General features: G+C 51.7%; 1 protein-coding gene and 1 long non-coding RNA gene across 14 annotated transcripts in view; one reads left to right on the top strand and one right to left on the bottom strand.

Moving 5' to 3' along the window:
• GAS7 (growth arrest specific 7) overlaps positions 1–15,143 on the top strand; it is a 200,569-nt gene that overhangs the window by 72,174 nt on the left and 113,252 nt on the right. For 2 of the 10 annotated variants that reach the window (XM_036100092.2, XM_036100091.2), the window contains exon 1: positions 14,442–14,585. The exons of 5 other annotated variants lie outside the window; for them this stretch is intronic. Coding sequence is in view for 2 of the 5 variants with exons in the window: in XM_036100088.2 (XP_035955981.1) it covers positions 14,500–14,585 (86 nt within the window). In the remaining 3 variants the exon portion in view is untranslated. Of the gene's footprint in view, positions 1–14,223; positions 14,586–14,929; positions 15,070–15,143 lie in introns of those variants that run through there. 3 more of the 10 variants (XM_036100088.2, XM_036100090.2, XM_036100085.2) reach the window with 3 other exon arrangements.
• Positions 4,382–15,022, bottom strand: LOC118540774 (uncharacterized). Of its 4 annotated transcripts, none has more exons than XR_013446012.1 (4): positions 14,898–15,022; positions 14,024–14,228; positions 13,429–13,850; positions 4,382–4,516 (listed from the first exon to the last, which is right to left on the bottom strand). It is a non-coding gene; the product is annotated as an uncharacterized LOC118540774 (long non-coding RNA). The 4 variants fall into 4 exon arrangements; XR_013446011.1 differs by lacking the exon at positions 4,382–4,516 and adding an exon at positions 11,739–11,840; XR_004919794.2 differs by lacking the exon at positions 4,382–4,516 and adding an exon at positions 11,848–12,589.

Genomic DNA, 15,143 nt, shown 5'->3' with positions numbered 1-15,143 from the left:
GCCGAAAACAGACAGAAACCCTGGTGCTCAGGTGTGTGAGGCCCGGAGGTAGGGCTCACAAGGGGACAGTCTTTTTTTTTTTTTTTTAAAGATTTTATTTATTTATTTGACAGAGAGATACACAGCGAGAGAGGGAACACAAGCAGGGGGAGTGGGAGAGGGAGAAGCAGGCTTCCCGTGGAGCAGGAGCCCGATGCGGGGCTCGATCCCAGGACTCTGGGATCATGACCTGAGCCAAAGGCAGACGCTTAACGACTGAGACACCCAGGCGCCCCACAAGGGGATAGTCTTACAGCAAAGGTAGTGTGCTCAGGTTTGCTTAGTTGTGACGGATGAAGTCCACCCATCTCCCAGAGTGTCCGCAGAGAGCATCTGGAGGTGAGCATGGGTCACACACACCTTTGTCCTGTGAAAGACCCCTTTGGATTTATGGTGGCAGAGCTGGTCCCGGGATGAATGGTCTTGCAGAGAAAGTGCCCAATGGGAGAGAGAGAATTCCCTAAATGGAATGGGGCGCTATCGAGCAGGGTAGAGGACATTGGGTAGCTTTAGCAACAGATGTCAGTCGCAGGGCTCTTGGACAAAGCTCACTTTGGGCTTCTTTCCTGAAGATGAGAGATTTGAACTACATGATCTCAGTGGAGTTCGCTCCTTCCTTCCTTCCCTCCTTCCTTCCTTCCTTCCTTTCTTCCTTCTTTCCTTCCTTCCTTCCTTCTCTCCTTCCTTCCTTCTCTCCTTCCTTCCTCCCTCCCTCCCTCCCTCTCTCTCTCTTTCTCTTTTTTTAAGATTTAGTTTTAGAGAGAAAGAGAGAGCACAAGCTGGAGGCAGAGGGAGAGAGAATCTCAAGCAGATTCCCTGCTGAGCACAGGGCCCGATGCGGGGCTCGATCTCACGACCCCAACATCATGGTCTGAGCCGAAACCAAGAGTCGGATGCTCAACTGACTGAGCCAGCCAGGCGCCCCGACCTTGTGGTTTCTCCTAGGACTGCTCTGATAACTGTTGGCATCTCTTTCCACAGGGAGGAAATATGAATGAGCATAATTAGGCTTCTTAGTCTCCTCCATTCTCCCCCTAAAACCTCCTGCTCCCTAGTCTGTGTAATTAATAACCGATGTTTTCTAAAATCCACTTAATTTTTAGTAGAATTTGTCCACAGGAAGTGACAGAGATCGTAACAAATGTATCTGCCATTTATTTATGTATTTCTGTTTTATTATTTATTTTTAAATAGGCTCCACACCCAGCGTAGGGCTTGAACTCATGACCCTGAGATCAGGAGTCACATGCTCTACCGACTAAGCCAGCCAGGTGCCCCCCATGCATATATGTATTTTTTAAAAGATTTATTTATTTATTTGAGAGAGAGAGAGAAGAGAGAGCATGAGTAGGAGGAGGGACAGAGGGAGAGAGAGAATCCCAAGCAGGCTGCATGGTCACCGCAGAGCCTGATGGTGGGGCTCGATCTCACAACCCTGAGATCACGACCTGAGCTGAAACCAAGAGTCGGACCTCAACCAACTGAGCCACCCAGGCACGCCACCCCCTCCTCCCCGCATCTTTTTAAATTCATTTTCCTGAGCTATAATTTGCTGTAAAGTAAAATTCATTCGTTTCATGTGTGCAGGTCAGTGACTTGACCAATGTAAACACCCACATAACCACTACTCTCATCAAAGCATAGGGCATGTTTCCAGAATGTTCTCCCTTGCCCATTTGTAGTCAGTTTCTCTCCTGTCCTCCCTCATCTCCTCAGGTCACCTCGGATTTCTATCCTGTACATCAGTTTTGCCCTATTGCAGGATTTCATACAAGCGGATCATGCGTTCTGCAATCTGGCCCCTTCTGCACAGGGTAATATATGAGATTTACCCGTATTGTTGTATCAATGGTTCGTTCCTTTTGATTGCCTGGTAGAATTCCATTAGTCGAATATGCCATAATTTGCTTCTCCATTTGTCAACTGATGGGCACTTGGGGCATTTCCAGCGTTGAGCGGTTATGGATAATTCTGCCATGAACATTTGTGTACGAGTGTTTCAGACGGTTTTCATCCCTCCTGCGTGAATACCTAGGCGTGAAGTTGCTGGATCACGGGGTGAGCGTATGTGTGATTTTCTAAGATGTGGCGAAACTATGACTTCCATGCCTTGTGCTTTTTAGGTCTTATTTAAGAAAAACGTTTCATGTGCCGAAGTCCTCAAGTGGTCTAAACTGTTTTCTACGAATTTTAAAGTTTTGTGTTTGACGTTGAGATCTTTGATCCATCTGTCATTTCTTTCTCCCACTTGCTCTAAGGTAGGGACACATTTGCACTGACGACCCTGCGATCAGGAGTCCCATACGATATGGACTGAGCCAGCCAGGCATCCCTATCCTGTTATTTCTCATCTCCTCCCCAACTCCCTGTCCACTCCCCAATTCCCAATAGTACACATTGCCTTTTGTACTTCTTCTTATAGGAGATTAGACCTGGCCCTTCTACCGCCACTCTACCCCACCCCTTGTCCCCATGTGCACACGTAACCTTTTTCCTTACCCCCCAAATGGTGATGCCACGATGTTTGGTTATATCAGAGTCTGCAGTTTACATTAGTATGCCTGCAGAGATTAATTAGAGCTGAACTCCTTCTCGGTGTCTGCTTTGATGGGACACTTTTTTATTTTCCCTAGTTAATCAAAGAAATTCAAATAAATAAAAAACAATCATCTTTTTATTGGCTTGGTGTTTTCGGTCTCTTGGACCAGTTCTTCCCCCAGATTCTTCACCAGACCTGTAAAGTTCCCCGAATACTGTCAACACCATTGGAAGAAATCTAGTAGGTCTGCCTGGTCACCAGGGATAGGTGTAGGTGATGAGTCTGTTTGCTCTGGTTTTGGTCTGTGGCTCTTCAGGTCGATGTCCCCTGTCATCCTGGGCTGTTCCTTCAACATCATCCCATTACTTCTCTTTGCTTCTCTTCTCCTTTCGGGGTCTCCGTTTTCCTCTTTCTGGGTTTTCTCCCTTGCTCTCCTCCAGTGGCTTGCTGGAAGAGAAGTGGGTCTGATCTTCAACCCACAGTATGTAAACACTTGCTTAACTTGCCCTATTTTCAGAATGACTTGTCACCCTGTCCTGTAGGTGTCCCCAAGTGCAGGAGCTCTGAGCTCATTTCCCTTGAGAATCTTGACATTTCCTGCCCTGGGCAGTCTGGGGAGTCACTTGGCGACCAAGCGTGGGGAGGGATCTAGGGAGCTCTGTCCCTCTACCTCCTTTTAATACTTCCACCTCATCGATACCTTGTGCCCGTGAGTCTTCCTGGGCCTTTCTGAGGTTCTGCATTATAAATTGGTTTGTTTCTTGTTGATGCCTCCCTCCCAAGGGAATAAAGTTTTCGGTTTTCTCCTCCAGGCTAAGTCATGACCGTTTATCTGCTTGTATTCCATTGTCCAAAATGTTGTAGCTGTGTGTTACTGATGGTCGACTCTTACTTCCTTTTTTTTCTCTCGGTGGCTTTGTCCCTTTTCTTTTTTCCCATTTTTAGTGGGATTTCAGGGAACCGTGGGGGATAAACTGCCTGTTTTTTGTCTGCCATGTTAACCATATGTTTTGTATTTTGTGATCGTTGCTAATATTTAAGAATACTGTTTGTTTTTATGAATAGATCTTCAGTGGTCTTATTAGTTCAGAGAGTTTTTAGAATTTCTTAGACTTTCGTGGTAGACAATGAAATGGTATAAGGGTGTCAGCAGTTTCTTATTTGGCAACCCTTATATTTTTTTCTCTCTTTTTATTGCCTTACTGTGTTATGGGATCTTCATTAAAGTGTCGAAAAGAAGCAGTGGTGGTAAGTAGCCTTGTCTTGCTCCTGACTTTAAAGGAAAAGCTCCCAGTGTGTTCCATTAAACATGAGATTTATTCTAATTTTGGATAGTTAAAATTTATCAGACAGAAAATTTCCTTTCCGGTCCTAGTTTGTAAGGAGTTTTAGTGGTCAGATGCAGAAATTTTTCTGCATCTAGGTTATCACACTTTTTTTCTTATAATCTTTTAATGTGGTGAGTTTAACTAATGAGTTTTCTGATGTTTTAATACTCTTCCTTTCTCAGGATTTAGTAATGTTTATTGAGGATTTTTACAGTTATGCCCTGTGAGGTTAGGAGGTAGGCTTTTAATTAATTCTTACATTATTTTTCTTTGAAGGTCGGTACGCGGTAGTATAAAAGGAACTGAGTGTTTTTCTCTCGGTATTTTTTTGGAAGAGCATAGAAGAGAAATGTTGTCTTTTCTTTCAAGGGTTGCAAAAACTTATCGGTAGAACCATATAGACCTGCTGTAGCTTTTTAAGGTAGATCTTAGACCGCTGGATCAGTTCCTTTGAAGGTTATAGATCTATTCAGGGTTTCTATTTCCTCTTGAGTCAGTTTGGAATTTGTCATTTTTCTGGAAAACAATCCGTGGCAGGAGATAGCAAATGACCAGTCAGCTCCAAGACTTGTGGGAAGATAACATCTTCAGCGCTTCATGCTACCAGCACCTGGGAAGTGGGAGGGGGGATATCAAAGTGAACGTGTCCCAGGGTTTTGTATTATTCAGGAGGAAAAGAGAGCTATTGATCGTCTTTATGCTTGGAGTTGGGAATACATGTTAAAAATGTCAGTGCAACCACCTAAGTCACCTAAGTAGTATAAATAGACTATAAATGCCAAGTTTGCAGGGGCGGGAGGGAGCTTAAAGAGAATGCAATCAACCTGATAGAAAGCCAGACAGAAGGAAGCAGAAAGAGCAAAGAGAAAAGTCTGGTAAAGAGAAAGCATGTGATGCCTGCCTGCGCTCTCTCTCTCTCACTCTCTCAGGAGGCAGACTTTTCCCAGGACCAGGCTGGGTCACTCATCTATGGATTCTCAGTGCCTGATAGACAGTAGGTGTCCAGTAAACGTTTGGATGAGCATGACCAACAAATAAATACGTGAACACGCGGAGGTAGAGCTTGCAAATAGAGCTACTCTAGCAGCTTCTGTGGCCCCAGGGAGACATCTTAATCTGCACTTGCCTTGCTTGATCCAGGCGTTAAGGACTGAGGAAAGCACTGCAGCCTTAGATTTGATTGGGGGGGGTGGGTAGGGGCAGGGGAGAAAAGTCAGTGTGAGCTGTCTAGACTGAAAGCAGCAATAAATTCCTTGGCTGTGGGGCTGTTACATGCTTGGTCCGGACGGGGGTGACCTGTAGGCTGCAAACAGTGCTTCTCAAGCATTAACACACTCCCGGTTCCCCGGGAGGGCACTTGTTATGGTGCACATTCCGATGCAGGGGGTCTGGGGAGAGGCCGGGACGCTGCATTCCTGCAAGCTCCATGGACCGTGCTTTGGAGCAAGGCTTCAGGCTGGTACCCACGCCAAGGCTTTCCCTGGATGCTTGGGGACAACACGGTGGCCCGGTGCTCGGAGCATAGGCTCAAATGGAAACTGCTCTAACTTCCGGGGCTGTTTGAAAGAGAATGCTCCAAGCCCACGCTGGCCGGGGAGGGGTGCCCCTGGGCCTCCACCTGTGCGTGGGGGACGGGGCCCGACTCCAGCTGGGCCCGGGGCTCGGGGCGTAAGGAGTTTGCCGAGCTCCCTGCACGGTGAGCACACTCGTGCTCATTTTCCGGTTTCTCAGGCTGAGCCACATGGCTTGTTCAGACACGTCGCATCCTGGGAAGCTCTTGTCTCCGTGATTCACATGTCACTTGTCACCGTTCTCCGGCACCCGCACGCTTTATCTGTGCAATCAAAATCCCATTTCCTTGCCTCATTCCTGCGAGGCTGCTCCTTGCTGTCATTCTTGTCCCCAGGTAGGGAGGGCCTCCTCTTGGGTTCCTGTTGAGCTGGCTGCCTTGGGCAAGACAGGCAGCCTCGCTCCCGGCTCTCAGAATCCCCACACGGGCTGGAGACATTGATGTCCCGACACCCACTTTTTTCCTTCCTTTTCAGTCTCCCTGTGTTTAGGGAAATGGCACCAAACCAGTGGGTAATGCCCCAAATTGCAGCTAAGCCACTAATGCATTGATCCTGGGGTTAGATAGACCACGGGCGCTAGCCCAGGCTCAGGTCTCTTTCCCCACTGTCCCCATCACATCTCAGAAGGGGTGCAGACAAGCTGTCTGTTCCCTGCATATCGACTCCTGTGCATAGGACTCTGGGAGGCTTGTGGACAGAACGATCTTCCAACAGTAAGTGACAGAACCTGGGGTTTCTATGGGTGTGGTCTTGCTTCAGGGTTTTTTTTTTTTTTTTTTAAGATTTTATTTATTTATTTGAGACAGAGATAGAGAGAGCCAGAGAGCACAAGCAGGGGGAGCAGCAGAGGGAGAGGGAGAAGCAGACTCCCCGCTGAGCAGGGAGCCCGATGTGGGACTCGATCCCAGGGTCCTGGGATCATGGCCTGAGCCGAACGCAAATGCTTCACTGACTGAGCCCCCCAGGTGCCCCTGGCCCCTGGGTTTTATAGAAAGCATATTTTTAAGCCAGAGGAACCTCTGATACAGTGGGATAATATGAAACTGGGATGCCTTCAGGCCTGTCCCGAGCCCCTGGGCAGGGGAAGCCTGCCCGTGTGCTGTCTTGGACCTTGGCGAGCTTTGTCCTTTTGCTTTTCCTAGGACAGGCAGAGGTCTTGCAGCCCGAAGGATGGGGCTCATCACCCCTGGCTTGGCTGCTGTGATGTGGACTGTGGGTAAAGCAGGGGGCCTCCGGTGGGGGTCCGCATGCCAGCTTTGGTGTATGGGGCCCCAGCCTGCCCTTTTCTCTGCACCTCGGCTGAATAAGCTGTCTGCCCCAGGCAGGAGCAGATGCCAGAGCAGCCCTGTTAAGTCAGCTGCACGTTAGAATCACCCCCAGCAAGCTTGAAAGACAGCCATCTCCAGGTCTCTCTGCTAGGGAGCTGTTGAAGGGGTCGAGGGACTTCTGGGCATCAGGGCGATTTTAAAGCTTCCAGAGGATTCTCACGGGCAGCCACGGTTGAAAGCCACCACCCCAGAGGATGGCGGAGAAGGCGGCCACGGTTCTCGTGATCCTATCAGATGCAACTTCAGTAGGTCCTTCTAGATTTTTGGGACACAGTTGAAATCTTAATTTTTTTCATGGGAAATTTCCGGGTTTTTATAGGTAGGCTCCTGGTCTCCGACACGTACTCTGAGGGGCTGGGCTCCACCTGTCTGTCCCTTGACTACGCACGTGGCCGAGTACGCGTGCTTCTCACACCCTGCGTCTGCAGGTTTTCTGTTCTTGTTCTTGGTCCCGCGCTCTGTAAGAATAACGCTACCCCGTGCACACCTGTGTGATTCTGTGGTCTGTTCTTCGGTGCCTGCTGGCTTGCTGCCTGGGACCACCGTGCCGATGGCCCCCGCGGGGACCCCCTGACTGGCTGAGTGACTCTGTGGTTGGGTCGGACTTGAGGGTGGCGAGGTGTCGGGTAGGGATGGGGAAATGGGAATCCCGAGTCTAGTCCCCATGTTATAGAAATGGCACGTCTTGTACGTTCTTCTCCCACTTCCCATGAGGGAGCCTCTGCCCCTCTCCCCGCAGCAGCCTCTTGATTTTGGAATCAGGCTGGAGGGATGGCCTTTTTGCTGGTATTCTCTCTCTCTAGGATCAGGCCCGAAGCCTGGCCAGCTGGGTGCAGCCCGTGGAAAGCAGAGACTGGGAATGAGGACGGAACAAGGAGCCAGGCTGGGAGCAGAAGGGGCAGCTGATCTGGGCTGGCGTCTGGGATTGTGACTCTTGGGGAGGAGGGAGCTGTGCCCTTTATGTCCTCGTTACCTGGTGTTTCCTAACCGACCTTAATGAATATGCACCTGTCTAGAAATCAGCCTCTGAGAACGCCTGGGTCATCTTGTCTACCACCGGAGAGACCGTCTTGGGGGCCGCCAGTGTTAGGGGAATGTCTGGGCTTTGGGGGAGTCCTGTCGCTGCAGTGTTCCGTGATCCAGGTCTGCAAACCTCAGCGGAAAGCTTCCGAGTGTGGTTTTGGTCACTGTGTTTCCCTAGAGCAGCCAGTCCTGCGTTGTGCACGTGTCCTGACACAGCGTTTCCACGGGGCTTGACTCTCGGGTTGCGGTCAGAGCAGGGGGGACTGTCTGCCTGCCGCTCCATTCTCTTTGGGGTGGCCTAGGGCCGGGTCTCCCTGACAACCTTTGGCTGACCAGATTCCTTCTCTTCTCTGTAATAAACTCTCCCTTGGCCTCGCTCTCATAGGGACACTTGGGATTGGGGCGCCTGGGGGGCTCAGTCGGTGAAGCGTCTGCCTTCGGCTCAAATCATGATCTAAGGGTCCTGGGATCGAGCCCCGCGTCGGGCTCCCTGCTCAGCGGGGAGCCTGCTTCTCCCTCTCCCTGCTGGCCCCCCCCCGGCTTGCGCTCTTGTTCTCTCTCTCTCTCTCTTTCTCTGGCAAATAAATAAATAAATAAATAAATAAATAAATGACACTTGGGATTGCATTTAGGGCCCGCCTGGATAATCCAGGACATCCTCCTCATTTCAGAATCCTTAACTGCATCTGCGAAGACCCCCCTTTTTCCAAATAACAGAATGGTCACGTCTGGCTGTGGTTCCTGAGACTGGCAGGACCTTCCTTTGGAGCCCCTGTGGTTTCTAGGCCACCGGCTCAGCCATGGCATGGTTGGAAATGCTAACGCATGCCACTGAGGTTTTCCTTGTGCCCCGGCCTCTGCCACAAGGATCCCAAGTGTGACCACCAGACTCACAGCCACCCCCCCCCCCGCCCCGCCCCAGGACACAGAGGAGCTGACCCCGGAGGTCCCAGAAGGTGGAGATGGAGTGAGGGGGCTGAGACATTGTCGCACTAACAACTGCTACCATCGGCCCCTTGTTCGTGAAAATCCCATTATCTGAACATCTTTGAACTTTTGCTGGCATTTACGTGACTCACGTGGATCTGGTGAAAGCTGTGTTTGAGAAATGGAAAAGGAAGTGCGGATGAGCACCCCCGCGAGAGTGGGGCTCTCTCTGGCAATGTCTTGGGAGGGAGGTGACTCACTGGGGTCTGAGCAACAAAGGGTCTGCTGTGGCTAGAGGACCAAAAAAAAAAAAAGCCCTTCCTCTGCCCCCTGGCTGCCCCTCGGAAGCGGGAGCCCGGGGCTGGGTGTCCTGAAGGAAGCGTTTGGCCAGTCCTGGTGCTGCCAATTTATGAGCTATAAATGCATGCACACATCTGGGGGACGCGGCTGACCGTTTGAACCTCGGTTTCCTCCCCTGTGAAGTGGGTGTAATTCTAGAGCCCGCCTCGCGGGGTGGGAGTGAAGAGTGAGTGGATGCACGTCTGGAAACCGCCGAGAACAGTCAGGCCCGTGCTGGGTGTCACGTAAGTGTTTCCTGCTGAGGTTGCAATGATCTGAAAACCGAGATGGTTAAGGTCACCTGTCCCCCTCGTTGGCATGGGTGTTAAATGACATAGCGCACATCCGTGCTTAGAGCGGGGCCTTCCCGTTCTCCCCGCGTTGGATTCAAGCTCCCTGTGGGCAAGGCCCTCTGTGTCCCCGGTCTCGAAGGGTGTGTGGCTCATTGTAAACGTGCAGCGAGCATTTGCTGGATGGACGATCGAATAAATCCGCGTGCTCTGCAGGCGGCTTCTTGAGGCCGGTGGTCCCAGGCCCCAAAGTATCTCAGGCATCATGTCAGGCTTCCTGAGACCATTGCTTCCCTGCTGTGGGGCAGGCACGTGGCTTCAGCAGAGAATGCTGGACGGTTGCAGCAGAGGAATTAAATAACCACTTTGCTGTGTCAAGCAGAGAACAGAATAGCAGGGGCTCGCCTGGGGGTACGGAGCACAGGGATGCAGGGGGGGTGACGCATAATCATGCCAGATGCCACTGGGCCTCTGCTCATCATTTCAATGGGGGTGGGAGGGAGTGGGGACTCCTTTTGTCAGAATGACACAGAAGTGGGGTAAGGAGGCCCTGTCTACCTGTCCCTTCAGGGGAATCACCAGGAAACCACTACAGAGTCACCCTCTAGGAAACCCAGCCAGCAGATGGGACCTCGGGGCGATGCGGAGGTTGCCCTTGCTCTGGGGGACCAACCTCAGGGGAAGGGGGTGCTAATCCCCTGCTGTCTGCAGAGCTGGGCAGGGCCTCCTTAGCAGCCCTCCCCAGCAGCCCTCCCCGTCTTCCCCTTCTCCAGGCTGCCCGGCTGCTGTAGGCTTCGCCCCAAGAGCTCAGGACTGCCCAAAACTGAGGTCTGCAGGGTCTTCGGGAATTCTCAGCGCGTGGTGGCTCAGTTCCCCCTGGGGGAGGGAAGAGCGGGGATGGGGACATGAGCGGCCACGCTGGCTTGCTAGCTCAGCGATTTCTGAGACCTGAAAGCAACCCAACAGCAACGCAGAATTAGCCATGTTATTTGAAGTTACTCACATAAAGAGATTTATTAATTTTTTTTATCGAACGATAAGCGACGTGCAGCATTACGTGTTGGGCGTATAGCATAGCGCTCTGATATTTTTACATGTTACGAAACGATCCCCGCAATAGATCTGGTCACCGTCTGTCATCACACGAAGTTATCACGGTGTTAGTGACTACGTTCCCTAGGCCGTCCTTTACATCCCCGTGACTTATTTATCTTGTAACTGGAAGTTTGTACCTCTTAATCCTCTCCGCGTAAAGAGATTCATATGATCTATGTCCACTGCGTTTATGTGCCTTCCAGAAGCAAGATGCATGTGACGTGCTTTTAAAGTCTTGTGTATATGTTCTGTATATCAAACGAGAAGCATTTGAGGATGATTCTGGGTTAGAGAATCCACATGAAAGCATTTAATAGGATGGTAAAAAACATTCCTCCTTAATTGTGGGTCACAGCTTCTTTCTACAGTTGACGTCTCTGTGGGAATTGGACTTGAGTCAGGGTCACTGGGACCAACTAAGGTCTGGCCAGCATTAGGCTGTGCAGGGGTCTCTCAGCCTTGGTACGATTGACATTCGGGGCCGGGTCATTCTTTGTTGCTTGCGAGTGGTGGTTGGCATCATTGGAGTTTAGTGGCATCCCTGCCCTCTGCTTATCAGACGCTGGGAGCTCCCGTGGTGGGCATAATCATGACCACCCCAATCCCCAGCCCCATACACACACATCCAAGATATCCCTGTCTTGGTCCCTGCAACCCATGAGTATGTGCGGTGACATGGCAAGAGAGTTGACGTTGCAGATCAGATGACTGTGAGATGGGGAAATTATCCTGCATTATCCGTATGGGCCCAATATAACCAGACGGGTCCGCGTGGAGAGGACTGGACAGACCATTGCTGGCTTTGAAGATGGAGGAAGGGGGCCGGCCACGAAGGAGTGCAGGCCGCCTCCAGGAGCTGGCAAAGACAAGGGGACGGATTCTTCCCTGGTGCCTCCACAAGGAACACAGCTCTGCCGCCACCTTGGTTTTAGCCCACTGAGACCCATTACTGAGCCCTAGAACTCTTAAGGTAATACATTTGTGTTGCGTCAAGCCACCAAGTTTTTGGTTATTTGTTCCAACAGCAGGAGGGGACTGACACATTGCCCACCGCTCCCACCCCCATGGTGGCCACCAGGAAATGTCTCTGGAATCGCCTCTGGTTCCGAAACACGGGCTCCGTGGAGCGTCATATTGTTTTCCCCAGAAGCCGTGAGAGGAATGGGTTTCTGTGTCGTGCAAGGGGAATGAGGCTGGGAGTGAGTATGCCCAGCCCAGCAGGGTTGGCTCTGGGAGGAACCAGTGGTATAAAGGGTAAGGAGGCTCCTGGAGCTGTCACTCTGCCCTTTAACGGCGTAGTGTTCCTGTTGGTGCTTGTGCATATTTGGACAGGACTCGAGGAGAAGCTGAGCTATCTTCAGCTACACCATAAAAGAGAATATAAAAACTCCATAAAACACTGAAATGTGAGCCGAAGCAGCATCGCTCGCGGAGGCCTCGGCTTGGAGGGCCAGCACGCTGGGCGCCCTTGGCACCATTTGTAGGAGTCGTGGGCGGGGAGGAGAGGCTGGGGAGCCCAGCCCACGCTGGGGGCCACCAAGCCCGGGCTCTGGGCCAAATACGCAGCCCCCTGGACCCAGCCCTGATGCTGTGATTCTGTTTATTTTGCTGAATGTGACATTCATATGGTTCTGATTTCTTCTCTGTGATCTGTCATCTGTGTGCCTTGGGAACCAGAAACCAAGCCAGGTGGCTTTGAAGTTGTTGTTCTGGGGTAAGTAGGGAGTCGTGCTTGTCCAGGGTTCATTGGGACAAGCACGAGGTGCCCTTTGATTTGAGATGCGCTCCAGGAGTTGAGCGGGAAGCGGACTGGCTGGCGAGGTGGGTTCCGGTCCTGGCCCGGGAGCTGGGCCGGGTCAGAAGGGAGGGATGGATCCATTCCGTGGTGGGCTGGCCTAGCTGGATCCAACCCATAGATGGAGGCCGGTGGTTCCCAAATTTCAGGGTGCGTCACGGTCACTGCCCAGGAGGCCTTGTTAAAACAGACTGTGGGACCCTAACCCCAGAGTTTCTGGTTCAGGAGGGCTAGGATGAGACCCAAGGGTTTGTACTTTCTAAAAAATTCCCCAGTGTGGCTGAGGCAGCTGGTCCAAGGTTGAGAACCATGGGCCTAGGACCAGAAGAGGGTCTTTGTAATGAAAAATGGTACTGATAACGAACAGTTCTCGGAACTCTACAGTTTATGCATGGGGACCCCGTGTTTGATCCAAACACCGCTACGACGAGACTGTGCCATGCTCTGATTTTTTTTTCCCCCAAGGTGAAAAATTGTTTTTTTCTTTTTTCTTTTTTTAAGATTTTATTTATTTATTTGAGAGAGAGAGAGCATGCGTGCGTGCACGAGGGGGTTGGGGAGGGAGGGCAGAGGAAGAAGGGGAAGCAGACTCCGCGCTGAGCAGGGAGCCCAGTGTGGGACTTGATCCCCAGGACCCTGGGATCATGACCTGAGCCGAAGGCAGACGCTTAACCGACTGAGCCACCCAGGCGCTCCAAAATGGACTTTTTTGGGTGTACAGTGGTACATATATATAGTCATGTAACCACACCCTCAACGAGGATATAGAATAATTCCGTCACCCCAAGAACCTCCCTCATGCTCCTCCTCTGCTCTCAAACCCTCCCCCGCCCCCCATGAGCCATCCATCCCTATAGCGTTGTCTTTCTGAGCACGTCATGTAAATAGGATCGTACGATATGTAACCTTTTGAGCCTGGCTTCCACACGTGTGAGATGCTCCAAGTCACCAAAGTGACTTAGTTGTATCCGTAGTTGGCTCCTTTGTATTGGGAGTTGTGACCCCCCCCATGGATGTACCGTGGTTTGCTCTCCATCCTCTGTGGATGGTCTTTGGTTGCTTCCAGTGTGGGGTTATGGTGAATACAGCTGCTACGCACATTCGTGCCTAAGACTTTGTGTGGACATTTTTTTCCCATTCTCTCGGGTACATACCTGGGAGAGGGATGGTTGGCTCGTATGGTGAGTGTATATGTCCACTTTCTAGGAAACCACCAGGCTGCTCTCCAGACGGGCTGCTCCGTTTTGCATTCCCACAGCAGTGTACGGGATTTCCAGGGGCTCTGCGCCCTCGCCGACACTTGGGGTTGGCATTCTTTTTATTAAGTTTCGTCCTTCTAGATCAGGGCTGATTTTAAAATGTGTGAATGAATCGCAGAAAGGCTCGGAGTTGTCAAGGCCCCCCAGCCTCTTGGTGGCTCCTTGGACCCAGACCTTTTGCCTTGAAGGCTGGGAACATTCTGGGTGGTGGCTGTGTTGATCAGGAGCTAGGAAGCTGGATCTGGAGCTTCTGAGTGTGAATGGAGCTCAAGCAACATCCAGGGCCCGCGTGGCCGAGTAAGGCGCATGCCCAGGGACTAGGGAAACAAGAAGAAAGCAGAACAAAGAGATGACCCAGAAGGAAAGACACACATCCTAGCATCACAGAGGTGGAAGGCACTAGGCTGCTTCTCCATCCCTTAGCCCCCCGCCCCCCACCTCTTATTTTTAGGCTGAGGCTCAGGCAAAGCAGCCGACCAAATGTACTCACTGTGTCTGTTGACTCCATGCCCGTGGCGGGCCATGGCAGGAGCCACCTTTGTTTCCAGAAGCATCCTCGGTGATAGCATCAGGGCTTTTGCAAATTAAGGTACCTGGTCAAGATCAGCATACTCCCTCGGTGCCTTGGCCTTGGGGCTGCTCCAGGCGGGAGTTGCCTTTAGGAAGGGGCTCATGCGGGGGGGCTGTGGTCATAGCTGCAACCAGAGCCGGTGACTTAATGGGAAGGAGGGAGGTTCACCGAGGGGAAGGCCCTTTCTCTGGAGGCCGTCCCTCCCACCCTCGAGGGGACTGGGCGAACTGCCCTGGAAGGCTGTGGACATGCTTTCCCGATTGCAGAATACTTCTCTTTCATTTTGAATATCATTTGTTTGGTTGCTACGGCAACGCCAAGTCTCTATTTTAATGCTAACCTGCGTGGCTGCAACTTTCTATATATAAATGCTGCTTTGCACAGTGAATTAGCTGATGCCACGGAAAGCAGCGGATGTAGAGACGGTGGCAGAAAATGACCAGCGTGTCAGCTTTGCAAGAGGAGGGACTGCAGCGCTGAGGTGAGTCGGAGCCCCGGGCAGGTGCTCGAAGCTCACTGGAGCCCGGCAAGAGCCAGGGGGCCGGCCCGGCCGGGGGGCGGGGGGCACCTGCCCTGGAGAGCCTCTGTGGGCAGGTGCTTGGCTCTGTGATGGAGTGACCCGGGCTGATGCTTCTGTTCGCCCACCTGTCTGCCTTGGCATTCCTTCACTGAGTCGGGGTCACATGGGGACTCCAAGGCTTGGGAAAGCGCAAGCCACTTGGGCAGGGGGTGGAGGGTATCTGAGGTGGTGAGCTCAATGGGAAGAGAGTTTTTCTTGCTGCCTTCAACTTACCTGGGCGCCCTCTTCTGAATCTTCACCTCTTCTGTTTTGCTTTTTTCTTAATTCCTGAGTGTGGCCACGCCTTCTCAGGGCCACAGGGTTCCAAATGGTGCAGGTAGAGTACTCAGGAAAAGCCTGGAAGGGGCTTTCGGGAATCAGCAGGGTCCGCTCCCTCGGGCTCCAGGTGAGGGACAAGCCCAGAGAGGTGCTGTGTTCTGCCAGATGTCACACGGCCGGTCAGGGACAGAGTGGGACAGC

Source organism: Halichoerus grypus, chromosome 2 (genome assembly GCF_964656455.1).
Source record: "Halichoerus grypus chromosome 2, mHalGry1.hap1.1, whole genome shotgun sequence".
NCBI lineage: Eukaryota > Metazoa > Chordata > Mammalia > Carnivora > Phocidae > Halichoerus > Halichoerus grypus.
This window is presented reverse-complemented; position numbering and strand designations above follow the sequence as displayed.